This window comes from Pteropus vampyrus, unplaced genomic scaffold (assembly GCF_000151845.1).
Source record: "Pteropus vampyrus isolate Shadow unplaced genomic scaffold, Pvam_2.0 Scaffold86, whole genome shotgun sequence".
Lineage (NCBI taxonomy): Eukaryota > Metazoa > Chordata > Mammalia > Chiroptera > Pteropodidae > Pteropus > Pteropus vampyrus.
This window is the reverse complement of record NW_011888867.1, coordinates 3,835,509-3,850,678: the sequence shown is the minus strand read 5'-3', so window position 1 is coordinate 3,850,678 and position 15,170 is coordinate 3,835,509. Positions and strand designations below refer to the sequence as shown.

Below are 15,170 nucleotides of genomic sequence, written 5' to 3'. Positions count from 1 at the left end.
GCCGCCCAGCCCACCGGCCCGGCCGCCCGCGCCTCACTCCCAGGACAGGACCGCAGCGCCCACCCCAACCCCCGTCACAGACGCCGCAGCAGCCGCCACCACTGCTTCCTCTTCTTTCTCAGTTGCCTCCGGCCGTCAAACGACGCCGGCCGTCAAGCACCGCCGAGTCTTTTGCGACATATGGAAAAGAGAGGGCGGAGTGAGGGGAACGGGGCGGGCCAGAGAGAAGGAGGCGGAGCCACAGCGAGGAGGGCACGTGATCCGGTTGGGGCTGGACCACGTAGGAGGGTTCTGCAGTGTGAAGTCCACGGGAGGAGAGAGATCTGGCGGGCACTGGAAGCATCTAGCTCGTAAAAACACTGCGAGCCAGCCAAACCGAGCACGTGTTGGGTCCTGTTTGCTACTGATGGATTCAACAGCCCTAAGATAAAAAAAATAATAAAACTTTTTTTCTGTAAAAACGATCTTCACTGCAAAAAACAAAACAGTACAGAAAATTTAAAGAAAAAGGAAAGAATGACAGAAAGAAAAAGAAAGAAAGAAAGAGAAAAAAGAAAGGAAAGGAACCACTGTAAGCTAGACTTCCTAAGAAATATTTTGTTGACAACTCTTCTAGACCTATCCTGCTGCTTGTATGGCATATGGGACACCAGTGCTGCCCAGGACTGTCCATTTCTCTACCACAGCAAGTCACCTGCATGTCGGCCCTGAGTTTTAACTTATTTAAATAACATAAAACACAGAAGTCTCATAATTTGAAAATGCCTTTAAATTATAAATCCTCAACACTCAAGAGAAATTTTGCTTTGTTTCCGGGGGGGGGAAAAAAATCAGTATGAGCACAGGGGCAGACAATGGAGACATTGTATCAACTTTGGTTTTAGGACATTCCAAAGCCAGACAGTGCTTCCCAGTTGTTGAAAATTAAAGTCATTTGAGGTGGCTTCTTGCGGGCTATGAACGGACACAGATGTGTTTGCTGAGTTCGAGGGCCAGCACCCTGAAAAAAGGTGCCTGTTCAGGTGATCCAACAGTATACTTACCGGTTTTTTTCAAGGTTACTATCAAAACACACACACACAATTCTTAATTACCACTGGGTGTTCACAAAAACCGCAGAATTTGTTCATGGATGCACAGGACTCCATGCCCTACAGTTAGAGACAGGATCCACCCAACTCTCTGAGGGAAGCACAGTACTCCAGAGACACGGTGAGGTGACAGCAAAGGACCAGACTGGACTTGATACCCCCTACGAAATGGGGATGACCAGAGACTCTACCTCTCATGTTTTTGAGGAATAAATAAGTTAATGCAGGTAAAGCAAGAACGGTACATGACACATGATAAGTGCTCAGTAAATGTAACCCACATCTTTTTGTTATTATTACAAACACCCATGTAATAGGCATATAATTTGGTCCACTTGTGGGAATGTTTCTAGGGGAGCAATTCCTGGAAGCAGATTCCTAGGTCAAAGAGAAGGCTCATTATTTGTGCACTGAAATCCCCTACCACTCTCAAACATCCCAGGGGGAGGGGACTCACAGCTAAGGGTCAACAACATAGCTACAACATAGCTAGGGAGTCAAGAGCAAGGACTCTAGCTTCAGGCTGCCTGGGTTTTGAATCTTGGCTTTCCTCTTTGTTAGCAAGTCAACTAACTTCCCTGGAAACTGATTTCAGTTTCTCCATCCATAAAATGGGGATCATAAGACAGAGTAGGATTGCTCCGAGGCTTAAATTGGACAAACATATGAAGCATTTAGCAGAGTGCCTGGCTTAAAATAACCAATCATTATTAATTTATGTTTACTAGGCAGCAGAATACACATGTATATGATATAAAATTCAGAATGCTCAAAAAGGTGAAGAGTGACAATTAAGTCCTCTTGGGGCCCCAGCCAATCTGTTCCTTTCTGCAGATAACAACCACTGCCACTGGTTCCTGAGAATCTCTTCCAGATATTCCATTCGCTTACAGATATATAGACATATAGACATACAGTATATCTATATTTTTTCTTTCACAAAAATTGTAGCCTATGATCTTATGTTTTTTTACTTAAGGGAACAGCTTGGATATTCTATTTCTATTATTATTACTGAAGGGGCTAAGTGCCAGTGAGTCTAGCTGATGGGTGTAACGGGGGAGGGGGAGAGGCTGAGGGCCAGCTGACTGCCCGCCTGGCAGCACAGGGTGTGGCTATCCACTGAGGACGTAGCTCTTCCTTGGGCCAAAAATAAACATGGGTAAAAGAAGAGAAGAAAAGTAAGAAAAGCCCCTGTGGCATTCCATAACTACCCTCCAGGCTAGCTATTCTTTCCTGTACCTTCCCAGGAAAGCAGGATCCTGCGCCTTTAACTGTGCATAACACGTGCTGCACGTACCAGGAGTAACATCTGGGCAGCAGCCGCCCACGGTTAAAGAGACAAGCTCTTCTTTTGGATGAAGCTTGGACTGGGTTCAAGTTCTAGCAATCTGATGAAGGGAGCAGGAAATAGATATCGAAGGCATAAAGGACAGGCTTCGCCAGGGTTAATCCTTTCTCCAGAGGAGGCTAGCAATCTTCAAGACTCCTGCCTCTCCTGATTTGCAATGACTTGGGCCATGGGAACCGCACTGCCCAGGGATTTTTTTCTGTCTACAGAAAATCACCGTCGAGGGGCTTGGGCCCCAGCAAATGGGAATTTAGAGCTCGGTTCTAAAGCTGCCTCCTTTTCTGTGGTCCTACATCAGCTATGTGACTCTTCAAGCAGCTTGCTTCACTTCTCTGTGCCAGTTTCATTTCACAAATGAGGGCGTTACTGCCTGACTTGAAGGGCTGCTGCGGACATGGAATGAAACAGAGTTTTGAAAACTGAGCTGGGGACATATGTTCATTCTCCTCCTCTCTGCTCATCTCTCCATTTCCTCCTGGAAGGGTCTGGAATTTCAGTCTTCATCCTTCTCAATTCAAAAACATCCGGTGGATTCTGGCGCCAAGTTCTGTCCCCAGCTGCAGAAACTCTCCGCCCCGGGTCCCAGTTGAGTGGTAGAGGCCCTGGATTGCGTGTGTGCCTCTTCCCTTTACTTGCCTTGTACCTTGGGCTTGCTGCTGGGTCCCACTGGGCCTTACTTCTACCATCTGTACGATGAGTAAATCTTTGTACCATGAGATTTCCTGGGTTCCCAGGGATTGTACCTATCATCTAAAAATATCATGTGTTGGTTTTCGTACAAATAGTATATATTCATTGTAAAAAAAAAATCCTAAAAACAATGAAAAAGCTATCTAGAAATAATATAATATTATATAAATATATGTACATAACAACCCGCAACCTGGAAATAATCTCTGTAAACATCTGGCTGTCGTTTTCTTTTATCGTGGTCTCTATGCATTGTATCTATAAGAATATATTTTCACTGAGTGGGGTCATCCTGTGTATACAGTTTTTTCCACTAAACACCACCTCGGAGCGCTTCCCTGGCTGGACCAGTTTTAGGCACTGTGTGGATTTCTTTTCCCAGCACCTATGCTGGGCCTGCTTTATGTTGTTCACTGACATCCAATGACATTTCTCCTCCCTTGACCCTTTGCTCCCCTGGAAGAGAGGGAGCCCAGGGTTGCACCCCACCACCCATTCCTCTGGAGCCTAATCTGCTGGTGAGAGGCCCCTGACTTCTGTCTGAGGGTCTCCTCAAAGGAAGGGAGGGGTTTTTTTTTCCCCCAGAGATGGGTGCCCCTAGCTGACATCTGTACCAGGAGCCCTTGTTCTAGAGATCCTTGAGTTGTTTGTTGGGCTTTGAGAAAGACCCAGTCTGTGAGGTGACCCTGAAAATTTTCATTCATTCATTCATTCATTCATTCATTCATTCATCAATGAGACCTCAGGAGCAAGACCTTCCATTGGCTCAGAGGCTCCCTTCACCTCCCAGGTACATAAGGCAGATTAAGTGACTCCCTTTTTTTTTTTTTTGGCGGGGTAGGGGGTGGGATGCTGCGCTTTCTGCATCTCCAGCGGCCAGGAAGGTCTTGGCAGTGGTGTGGATGCCTCCGAACACCCTTGGCCCACACGCGGCACAGACCTTCGCGCCCATGGGTTTGCAGAAGGACCAATGAAATTCTAAGAGCTGAGTCTTGCTGAGGGCTTAACACCGGGCCGTTTTAAGTGCGCTTCAGGTAACAACGCCGTTAACCCGTACAAGACCCAACGAATAGATGCTATTACAATCCCCACTTTTCAGACGAGGAAACTGAGGCTCACAGTTATTGGTACCATCGAGCCTTGGAGCAGAATCTGGGGTCTAGAAATTGTTGCCTCGCTCTCCTCTTCCTGGTCGTGGTGAAGCCCCTTTGGGAAGGAAGAGGGAGGAGGGCGGGCCGGCGGAAAAACCCGGGAGGCGCGGGGACAGGCCCGAGGGAGCCGCTCCGACTCGGAGAAGCCTGGGTTTGGGCAGGTCTGCAGGAAAACCCTTCCCCCCGGGGCGAGCGGCAGGGAGGGGGAGAGGGGCGGTGCGACACCGCCCCCGGGGCGGGCCCAGTGCGTGGCAGCCGGATCGCCGGCCTCGTCGCGAACTTTCCAGCCTGCGAGCGACGCCGGGCTGGCCGGGCGTCCCCACTCCCTGGCCATGCGGCCCCTGCTGCTCCTGGCCCCGCTGGGCTGGCTGCTCCTGGCCAAAGCGAAGGACGACGCCAAGCCGGAGGGTGAGGGCGCGGGCTGGGGCGGGCGGGGGGATCCGGGGCGGGCTGCGGGCACGAGGGCTGATCAGAGGGCTGCCTCGGTAAGGACAGGTCTGTACAGGAGGCCTGGGCTTGCGAGGGGGTCTGGGTTCCCGCTACTTGTCCACCGGCTCCCTGATGACTTGGACAAATCACTTCCTCTTCTGGGGCTGTGGTTCCCACATTCGTTCACCTGGAAGGGAAGGGACAGTCGAAGTACCAAGGTACCAGTCAGCACCCAAGGGGACAAATAATAAATAATACCACTCATAATAATGACAGTGGCTACTGTTTATGGCTCACTTATTTTGGGCCAGGCATCAGTGCAGCCTGATGGCAACCCTGTATGTGCGCCCTGTTATCCCCGTTTTTCAACTGGGCAAACTGAGGCTTCAGAGGTGATTGACTTGCCCAAGGTCACATAGCTTGTGGATCTTGAAACCAGGATTAATACCCAGATGTGTCTGGTTCCAGAGCCCAGCTTGGGCCACTAGGCCTTGAAACTGGGGGTGAGAGGCCACCGGGTTGGGAGGAGCGGGGTGGAAGTGGGGGCCGAAGTGGGTTGCAGAGTTGTTGGCACTGCCGCCTATGTCCTCTGTGGTCCGCTCTGCCCCTGCCAAGTGGGTCTTACTCTCTCCAGTTCGCACATGAGGAAGCTGAGGCCCAGACAGGTGCCATGACTGTCCAGGGTTTTCCAGCCCTGGAGTGGTTGCTCTGAGGTCTGCTGGACTCTGGGTCCAGTGCTCCTTTTGCATCCCTGAGGAAGAAAGGATTTAAAAATGGGCCCCACTATCCTGAATGGGTGCTACTCTCCTCTCCAGCCCTCCTTGGGCCACCTCTAGGGCTGCCCGCTGAGCATCTGAGAGTCCCAGGAGGACACAGACCGTGGGTCATTTCAGGGAAGCAGAACTGAACCGGTCACACCTTCCATGGTGCTCTGTTCCCTGGGCCCACACTCTTAAAGAACTAGGGAGCCTTGGGGGGTGGGAGGGACAGGGAAGTGTTTAGCAGACCCTTGCATCAGGGGGTGGAATGGGAAACACCATTTCCTGAGTATTCCTTTGTGCCTGGTCGTGCCCAAGGGCACGTGTCTCTTGGTGGTACAGTGATGGTACTTGATCTCCATGAGGCTTGGCATCCTCGTCTGCAAAACAGGGGGCCATAACGCCTCACTCCTAGAGCTCTTTCAAGGATTCCATGGGATGAGGCCTGTTGCTGAGAGTTTCGCTTAATGCTCATAAAGGCGTTTTCTGGCCCAGTGCTGCCAGCGTTCCTGGAGTATCCCAGCAGGGCAGTAAGACAGGTCAAAAAATCCAGTGAGGGAGCTGCTGAGCACAGGGCTGGGCTGGTAGTATGTGCAAAGGGCCTGTGGCCTGGGTCCACTCGCTGGTCTGGAGCCAGGAACCCTTTAATGTCTTTTTTCCCTAGGCCTCTCTTTCCTCTGCTTCTGTTTATGTGAACTCCCTTCACCCCAGACCATCCCATGAGAAAAACTCTAAGCCCTCACGACGAAGCCCAGGTGAATCAGGGAGGGACCAAATCAGTGACAAGGCTTCAGGTGCCTTGACCCCCAGCAGGCGATGGGAGGGGGCAGAGTGGACACAAGGCAGCCACCACAGAGGGTGCAGGATTCAGTGTGTCACTGAGATAATCCAGGTAAAGTACCTAGTAGATAGTAAGCACTCATTGATGGAGAAGAGACAGCGGGTCACCAGGCATGAGGCCAATGTCAAACCACTGTCAGGCTGAGGCTCTGTGCTTCCCTTGCTCCATTCAGACCTTTTTGATAAGCAAGGAATCATTAGCCCCATTTTGCAGATGGGAAGACTGAGGCCCTGAAAGGTTAAACACGTGGTCTCAGGTTGCCAGAGCTGGTTGAAGATAGAGTCATTGGCTGGGACTCTGACCCACCGCTCATTCCTGCAAACCCCTCTTCTGGATGGGGGGCCGTTACCTGGAGACACTGCCTGGAGGTGGGACCCTCAGCCTGCTTGCCAGGAGGACAGACTGGGATGGTAGTTTTTCCTGTAGGCCTTGCCCAAGCTGCCCACTGACTGTTGTCAGGGAGAGAGCACCCCAACAGCCCCCAAAGAGGCCAGCTTCTTCCTTCCTCTGGCTGGGCTAGGACTCTGAGTCCAACACCAGGTGGCTGGGATGGGGCAGCTATTGAGGAATGTTCCACCGAGGCGGGCCTAGGGACAACACCGTGTGTCCCTCTTGGGCACAGTTAGGCCTTGGGTGGGGCAGGGGATTTGCTACGGAGACTTGGGGGTATGGTAGGTGGAGATGCTCTTGGCAGCTTGTCCACCCCTCATCTGAACACCCATGGATTCGGCACATGGAAAGAAAGATGGACAGTTTTCACTTTTAGGAGACTCCCAATCTGATGGGGAGCACAGCTCCTCCCTCCAGGGGATGCCCAGTCTGGTGGGGGAGACATAACCCTGTGCTCTCAGAGAGCCCTGTGCCTAAGGGAGGAGACATGGCCCTGGCCTGGGGGAGCCCTGAGACCAGTGTGGGTGGGGACGGAAGAATGCCTTCAATGAAGCATCCAAACATCATTGTCCATAGAGCTGAGGGGCGGGACAGTCCAGATGCCCGTTTTTTCTGCCTTTTATAGAGGCTTCTAGCCGATCCCTGCTCTCTCCCTGGGCACACGCCTTTTGCTGCAGGCCTTGATACAGAGAAGGAAGGACCCACCGGAGGCTGTTGCTGCTGGGATGTGAGGTCCCAGGGATGTCAGCTGGGCTCGGGTGGGGCTCCAGATCATGCTGGCAGGTAACAGAAACATCTCTGGAGTCAGGCAGGCTGACTGGATGTGAGTCAGGCAGGGAAAGTCTAAGGAGGCCTGAGGCCACATGGATGAGTGGGCGGCCAGGCCTAGGGAGGCAAGGTTGACACCTAGCTACTGGGGGTTCCCATCTTCTGCCGTTCTGCCCAACCCTGTTTATGGCTTCTGGTCAAGCCCGGGGTGAGCATGGAGGCTAGGGGAGGAGCTTCATTCATTCCCACCTCCCCAGAGAGCAGACTGGGTGTGTCATGACAATGCTTGAGTGCCAAGGCCACAACTGAGCATCCAGTCCCTTGCCTGGGCTAGCATTACTTGGGGCAGAGGGGACATTAGCCAGAGCACAGCCTAAGTTCCCAGCCTCCTTTTAGAACCCCAAAGAGGTATCTGCTCTCCCCCAAGGCCCCTGGCTCAGCCTCTCTGCATCCTTCTTGCTCACAGGAAGGGCTCTTCCCCATCTGCACCCTCCCGGGGCGGCACACACCCACACACAGCTCTCAGAACACATGTCCGCCCCGGCCAGGTACCATGCTGAGCACTTCATGGACGTCAGCTCATTTAATCCTCCGGAGGTCCCTGGGGGAGGCCACATTATCGTTATTACTCCCATTCTGCAGGTGAGGAAACAGGCACAGACGGACTCAGTGACCTGCCCAGCAGTCTCTTTGCCACTCCACTCTGCTGTTTTGTTTATGTCTGCTGACCCTGTCGTCTGTCTGGGGAAACCACCGTTGGACTTTGGGCAGCAGTCAGGAGGGCTGAAAGCTCCAGGTGTCAGGCCTCATGTGGGCTCTGGCCACGGCCCCAGGCGGCAGCTGGACCAGAGGGAAAGCGGGTGGGTGGGCCCTCAGGTGGGTGGGCCCTGGTCCTCGGAGGCCTCCACATCCACGTCCTGTAGGTTGCCCAGAGCTCTAGCCAGGCCCCCGTGAGTTGGAAAAGACCTCACCTCGTGACTGGAGCTGGGCGTCCACCAGGGGAATCTGAGAGAAGGCAGCCGGGAGTGCTGGACTCAGTCCTCGGATGAGTCTCAGCGTTGGAGACGTTGGCTCAGGAAGTGGCGAGGTGAAGAGCACGGGCATTTGGAATTCCAGCATATTCTTTTCTCACTTTGAGACTCTGTGGCCTCAGGCGGGTTATTTAGCCGCGTGGTCCCTCAGTTCCCTCACCCTTAGAGGGGGACAGAAGTACTGCCTACCTCATAGGGTGTTGATGGTTAAACGTGATAATGCATGTGACACTTCCTGCAGTGCGAGGCATCTAGTGAGGGCTCCCCCCGGTGGTGGCACTTACTAGCATCACCTTCCCGTAGTGCTCTGTAAGACAGTGCACACCAGGCCTAAGTCACACTCAGACGCTGCAATGGTGAGGGAGAGGGAGACCAAGGAAATAAAAGTGTGGGCCTGGCTTGGCGAAGGGAGGAGATGATTTATACTGGTACATCAAAGACTAGACACCTCGAGACTGTACGGGCTGAGGACTGACCAGATGAGGGAATGAGATTAAAGAGGGCTTCCTGGAGGAGGGGACCTGGGGCACCTTCACAGGGAAGGAGTGAGTTTCACAAGCAGGACAAGGGAATGGGGTGCAGGCTGAGTTCACTGAGGCAGTTTCATGGGATGTTAAGAGGTGGTGCCAGGGTCCCTTGGGGGAGGGGACTGCCTTGCGTTCTCTTGCTGTGAACCACTTCCCAGGCCTCTGCATTGGCGCTCGGAGTCAGAGGGCCAGGGGATGGCTTGGACCAGAGGTTTTCCAATGTGGCCAACATCAGAAATCTCCTGGGAAATGTAGGAAAAATCCGACTCCTGGGCCCATCTCAGACCTGGGGGCCTGGGACCCATGAGTACAGATTTCACACCTTCGCTTGTGATGCCGACTTGCAGACAGGTTTTGGACTCTCCGGACTGAGTGCTCTTGTGGGGTCTCGGCCAGGGAGGCAGGTGCGATGTGGCCTGAGGAATACAGGGTTTGTTAAGGCCCCATTGCAGGCACATGGCAGCAACCAGGAAAACAGAGAAAGGACAGCCTGGGCAGGAGGAAGGTGGGTGGGGGTGTGGGCAGGGTCCGGCATAGACCGTCTTCTTCGACAAATGGAGAGACGTACCTGGCCGTGGTGCCAGGCGTGGGCAGTGTGTGCAAAAGTGAGAAGAAGGGACTCTGAGTCCAGGCCTCTGAGCCCAAATCCTGGTGCTGCCACTTCCTAGCTCCCTTGGGCAACTTACTCAGCACGTCTGAGCCTTGGGTTCCTAACTGGTAAGGGGGTTAGTGGGTGCCAGGTGCTTAAAACAGAGTCTAGCACGCAGGAAGCGTTCAGTACAGGGCAGCCATCACCTTTGCTGTTGTTGGGAAGCAGAAACCTGAAAAAGGGGCCTCAAGACACCCCACTCCCCCGCCCCTCCCCCGCTGCCTGACTTCAGGAGCCCTGATCCAGTGGAGAATCCAGAATCTCACACAGACGCACACACTGGCTTTTTCCATCCATGAAATGTGACACTCTTCCTGTCCCCAGTAGCCTCTGTGGACAACAAGAGGGCCTCAGAGCAGGCGGCTCTGGCTCTCTTCAGCTGGGGAGGAGGACTCTTAACCATCCTAGCAGGAGTTAGGGGGAGCCGTTCCCCAAAGGCGGGCAGCACCCCTTTTTACTGGACTCCAGAGTCAGGTGGTGAGGCCTCCTCTTCGCACCTGCCTAGTGACTCCACCCCTTTCTTCCCCAGGTCTCTGGGCCCATCCCCAGCTGATTCCTACCAATCCCTTCCAGGCGCCTGGCGCCAGCCCCATGCTGGGGCCAGCAGCCTACTTTCTGCACAGCTGGCTCTGCCAGGCTGGACCCCTTTGTTCTTTTAGCCCAGGCTCTTCCCGACTTCCTGGGGTGAAGTAAGGGTACCTTACCTGCCTTTGCCGGCCTAGCCATGGTGGGTCTTTTCACCTGGAAAACTGTGAAGTCCTGGACCCCAGGGAAGTAAGACTCACTCAGGGGAGCAATGTTGCACAGTGGGAGCCTGCATCTGGGGGCAGGAGAGAGGTCAGGAGAAATCTGAGAGGGCTCCATAGAGGTGGTAGCAGGGAAGAGGTATCACTGTCACTGGCCCTGGGACCTGGAGGAAGGTTAGAGAGAGGGAGCCCTGGCAGGAAGGAGGAGCCCAGCAGGACAGACTTCTGGCTGGAGGAGGGTCCACTTGGTGGACGGAATGAGTACATCATCGGTTGATCAGCAAGAGCCTTGAATGCCAGAGCAAGGCATTTGCCTCTCACTGACCAGCACCAGTAATAGCTCGTAGTATGTGCCAGGATCCCAACAAGGATTTTACAAGCCTGATCTCATGGAATTTGTCCAGCAGCTCTGGGAAGTAGATACTATTATGATCTCTATTTTACAAGGGGAAAACTGAAGCTCAGAAAGATCAGAGACTCGTCCAAGGTCATACGATTGGTAAGGAGCAGAGTTAGGATTCTGACCAGGCAGGCCAGCTACAGAGCCTTCACTTTTCAGAGAATGCAGCCTCAAAGTGTGGCCTGGGGCAGGGGGGGGGGCGGGTGCTTCCCCAGGGCTCCCAGAGATGCTGTTCTGCAGGCTTCACTGCAGAGGTGAGCCACACTACAGAGCCCGAGAGAGGTCTCTTGTTAAAAAGGCAGTACATTTGCTCTGGCCAAAGGGCTAGGATTTTAAGACGGTTTCTACTCCGGGCTGACTCTCATTGGTTCTCATAGTTTTGGGAGAATCCAAGGATGAGTGAGGCTCAGCAAGAAAGTCTGTTGGGATTAGTTAGCAATGTCTGCCCTGGGCGCAGGCATGGATAGTGGTGGCTGTCCCTGGGCTAAGGTTCAACACTGGCCAGAGAGATCCTCCTGGTGTTCAATGTGAATCCTCTCTGCCCCTGTGCTTGGCCATAGTCCCCTAAAGTCACAGAGACACAGTCCCACAGTGCAGGGTACGGACACCTCTGCTCTGAGTACTTCCTGTCATTTTGGTTGGTAACTGGGTGGATGGATCCTGGAGGAGAATTGGGAGACCCAGGTTTCATCCCAGCTCTGTCACTAATCAGCTGAGTGACCTTAGGCATGTCCCTTCCTACCTGGGCCCGGGCTACGTCTGTAATGGACATAATGACACATCCCGTGGGATTTGACAAGAACAAGAGCGGGAACAGTGACCCGCTCCTGCCCGTCACCTGTCCTCAACCTCCATTCCCATTCACCATGCCCTTCTCTGTCCCTAGACAACCTTTTGGTTCTCACGGTGGCCACGAAGGAGACTGAGGGGTTCCGACGCTTCAAGCGCTCAGCCCAGTTCTTCAACTACAAGATCCAGGTAACGGGGCTCCCTGGGTGGGGCAGAGACGGCCGAGGGGTGAAGGGAGAGTCCAGGGGCTGGGTGTCCGCTCTTCCTCAACTGACTTGGAGCCAAAGGAGAAGCTTCTGGAAGCTCGAAAGATGAAGATGAGTTAGGAAAAGCAAGAGGGGGAAGAACGTAAAGTCCAGGAGAGGCTGGAAATGGAGAGTGGGGGGAAGGCGAGACTGGAGGGACGTGGGGGGCGCCCAGCGTTAGTGTGGATCGGGCTCCCCTGGGGGGTGGGGGTGGTAGGTTAGAGGCGGGCCTGGGAACCAGCATTTCCACAACTCTGATTGGAGATGGCCACAGGCAGGAGGCCTCACCTGTACAACGTGAAGCAACATGGGCCGATGCCCATCTGTCGGCGTCACGGGCTTGGTGTCCTCTGCGTGTGGCTCATGGGGCTGAGCCCTGCAGGGAAACTTTTCTCCATTTAGCTGAGTGTCTTTGTGTCAGGCACAGTGGTAGGCGCTGGGGATGATGGACAAGATAGGCCATGTCACTGCCTGCACAGCTTCAATCTAGTGGCATTAAGCCAGAAGGAAGGTTTATTAGCTCTCATGAATGAGGGCTGAAGCAGAGTGTTGCTTCAGGCATAGCTGGATCTAGGGGTTCAGGCCCGGTAAAGGCTTTGTCTTTTCATTTCTAGGCCCTGTTTGTTTCCATTTGCAGACGTGCTTCCTCTACATGGTGGCAAGATGACCACCAGCCATGCACTCACATGCCCCAGCTTCTTAAGCTCAGCAGAAAAGACAGGTTTCCCTTAGTTTTAACAGAATGGTCCCAGGAAAGACTCTAATAGGCTGTGCTTGGGTCACATGCCCAAACCTGAGGCCATGGGAGTAGTTTGATTGGCCAGTCATAGTCACATGACCACCTCGAAGGGGCCTTTCTCTGCAGGCGCTGGGCCTGGGAGAGGACTGGAATGTGGAGAAGGTGACATCAGCAGGTGGAGGGCTGAAAGTCCGGCTGCTGAAGAAAGCTCTGGAGAAGCACGCAGACAAGGAGAACCTGGTCATTCTCTTCACAGACAGGTCAGTGGCTAGGGGCTTCCTGTGTGGGGCCCCTCAACAGAGAGAGAGAGAATATTCTAAAGTGAGGCCCTCCCAGGATGTCAGGGATGAGGGGTGATCACCCTGGCTACACAAGACCCTCTTCTGTAGCCTGTTTCCATTCTTGGTGAAAAGATGGGCAAGGGGACCTGCCCAGGTATGACAAGCCATGCTCTGAATGTGAGAAGGGCACAGGTTATGGGGACCATCACTCTTCCCCGGGTGGGGCTGGAAACACGGTGGACGGGGTGGGGGACAATGGGGCAGGTCCATCCGCTAGACTGTGGAGGACTGGGATCTGCGGAGGGCCTCGGTCCGGGATCTGCGGAGGGTCTCGGTCCGGGATCTGCGGAGGGTCTCGGTCCGGGATCTGCGGAGGGCCTCGGTCCGGGATCTGCGGAGGGCCTCGGTCCGGGATCTGCGGAGGGCCTCCGTCCAGGTCTCCTCCGGCCTGGGCCCTCACCGCGCCTCTGCTTGCCTCTGCCCCATCTTCTCCCGGCTCTGGCCGCAGCTACGACGTGGTGTTTGCGTCGGGGCCTCGGGAGCTCCTGAAGAAGTTCCGACAGGCCAGGAGCCAGGTGGTCTTCTCCGCTGAGGAGCTCATCTACCCGGACCGCAGGCTGGAGGTCAAGTACCCAGTGGTATCCGATGGCAAGAGGTTCCTGGGCTCTGGAGGTAAGGAGCGTGTGTGGCAGGGCTGAGTGGCCTCCACCGGCTGCCTCCTGAGGATCCCCGCTTGCTTGATGTCTCTCAGGTTTCAAACGCAGAACGTCCTGAGAAGAACTGATTTTTTTTTAACCCTTAAACCTGCTTCCCCTGCTGTCTTCCTCATCTTATTAACAGTCACCCATTTGCAAAGGGCAAAACCTCGATTCCTCCCTTGCCCTCCGCCACCTCAGTCCATTCGAGAATCACACTGCTCCTACCTCAAAAGATCCCTCAAATCTGCCCTCTCAGGTCTGCACCCACTGCCCCCGCCTCGCTAGGCTACTGGCCCTCTGCGGTGGTCTCCAAACTGCTCTGCCAGCCTCCATGCTCACCCACTTCCAGTCTGTTCTTCACCCAGCAGCCAGATGCAGATCTATACCCATCATTCAGTGGCTTCTCATTGTACAAAGAATAAAATCCATGTTTTGTTTTGGATTCTTCTGTTCAGCCACGGAAAGGGAATCCGCTCCCAGCACTTTTTCCCTCTGGACGAGAGAGTTAGTTCAGGCAGCTTTGGTCCTGGGCCAGGGGTAGCAGTGTCCCCTGGGGCAGGACCCTCCCTGGCTGCCCACTGTCTCCCATGTCTCTTTTCCTCTCACCAGTCTGCCCCATAGCCAGGGACCCATGTGGATATTTTGGTCTAAGCCCCCATGTGCTGTGTGACCTTGGCCCAGCCTCTGCCCTTCTCTGGACCAGGTTTCCCAGATGACCGTTGAAGGACTCCGAGCCTGTGCCTCATGAGCTCTGCTCTCTAGGGCTCCTGGTCTAATCTATTCATTCACCACCTATGGGGTGCCTGGCACCTGAGCTGGTTCTGTTTAGTGGGCACCATTGATCTTTTTCTCTGGGCTCAGTGGGAACTCATGGCCAAGCGACATGAACTGGCAGGCTGTTTTCAGCCTATAGACATCACCTCCTCTCAATCTAGGAGGACTTCTGAGAGGAGGCAGGGCTTGTGGGTAAAGGAGTAGGAGGTAGATGAGAGGGGAGGCTGGGAAGAGGCCCCAGCTTAGAGCCTAGAAGCTAAGTGTCTGTCTCTGTGTGTCCGCATGCAAACCCCAGGCTTCATCGGTTATGCCCCCAACCTCAGCAAACTGGTGGCCGAGTGGGAGGGCCAGGACAGTGACAGTGACCAGCTCTTTTACACTAAGATCTTCTTGGACCCAGAGAAGAGGGTAAGAAGCAGTGGGTAGGGCTGGAGAATCCTGGATCCCATGGGCCAGGCTGCACTGGGAGCAGCCCCTTCAGGGCCTGAACCCTTGGGTTGGTCTTGACACCCCCACTTATCCATTCATCGATGCACTCATTTATCGGACAGATATTTATTGAACGCCTACTGTGTGGGAGACACCATAAGATACAGGGCAGGGACATGGCAGTGAACAAGACAGTCTCTGCCCTCATGGACCCTCAAGTAGGGAATTTACAGCCTCATGCCAGGTGGCGGTGGTGGTGCTGAAAGGAACTGACAGGCTGAGCTGCCTCTCTCCCACTCTGTCTGGGAGGCTAATGAGAGCTTGACAGGTCTCCAAGCCTGTCTCCCGAGTAGAGGTGGCAGAACCAGGCCACGGCAGCCTCTGACCCAGCCA

The 15,170-nt window shown here is 54.1% G+C and overlaps 1 protein-coding gene across 1 annotated transcript in view; it reads left to right on the top strand.

Moving 5' to 3' along the window:
• The first annotated feature begins 4,524 nt into the window (after positions 1-4,524).
• PLOD1 (procollagen-lysine,2-oxoglutarate 5-dioxygenase 1) overlaps positions 4,525-15,170 on the top strand; it is a 26,138-nt gene continuing 15,492 nt past the window's right edge. Inside the window, exons 1-5 of the mRNA XM_023532656.1 lie at positions 4,525-4,691; positions 11,709-11,800; positions 12,722-12,855; positions 13,385-13,548; positions 14,644-14,770. Coding sequence (XP_023388424.1) covers positions 4,616-4,691; positions 11,709-11,800; positions 12,722-12,855; positions 13,385-13,548; positions 14,644-14,770 — 593 coding nt within the window. The 5' untranslated portion in view covers positions 4,525-4,615. The remainder of the gene's footprint in view (positions 4,692-11,708; positions 11,801-12,721; positions 12,856-13,384; positions 13,549-14,643; positions 14,771-15,170) is intronic.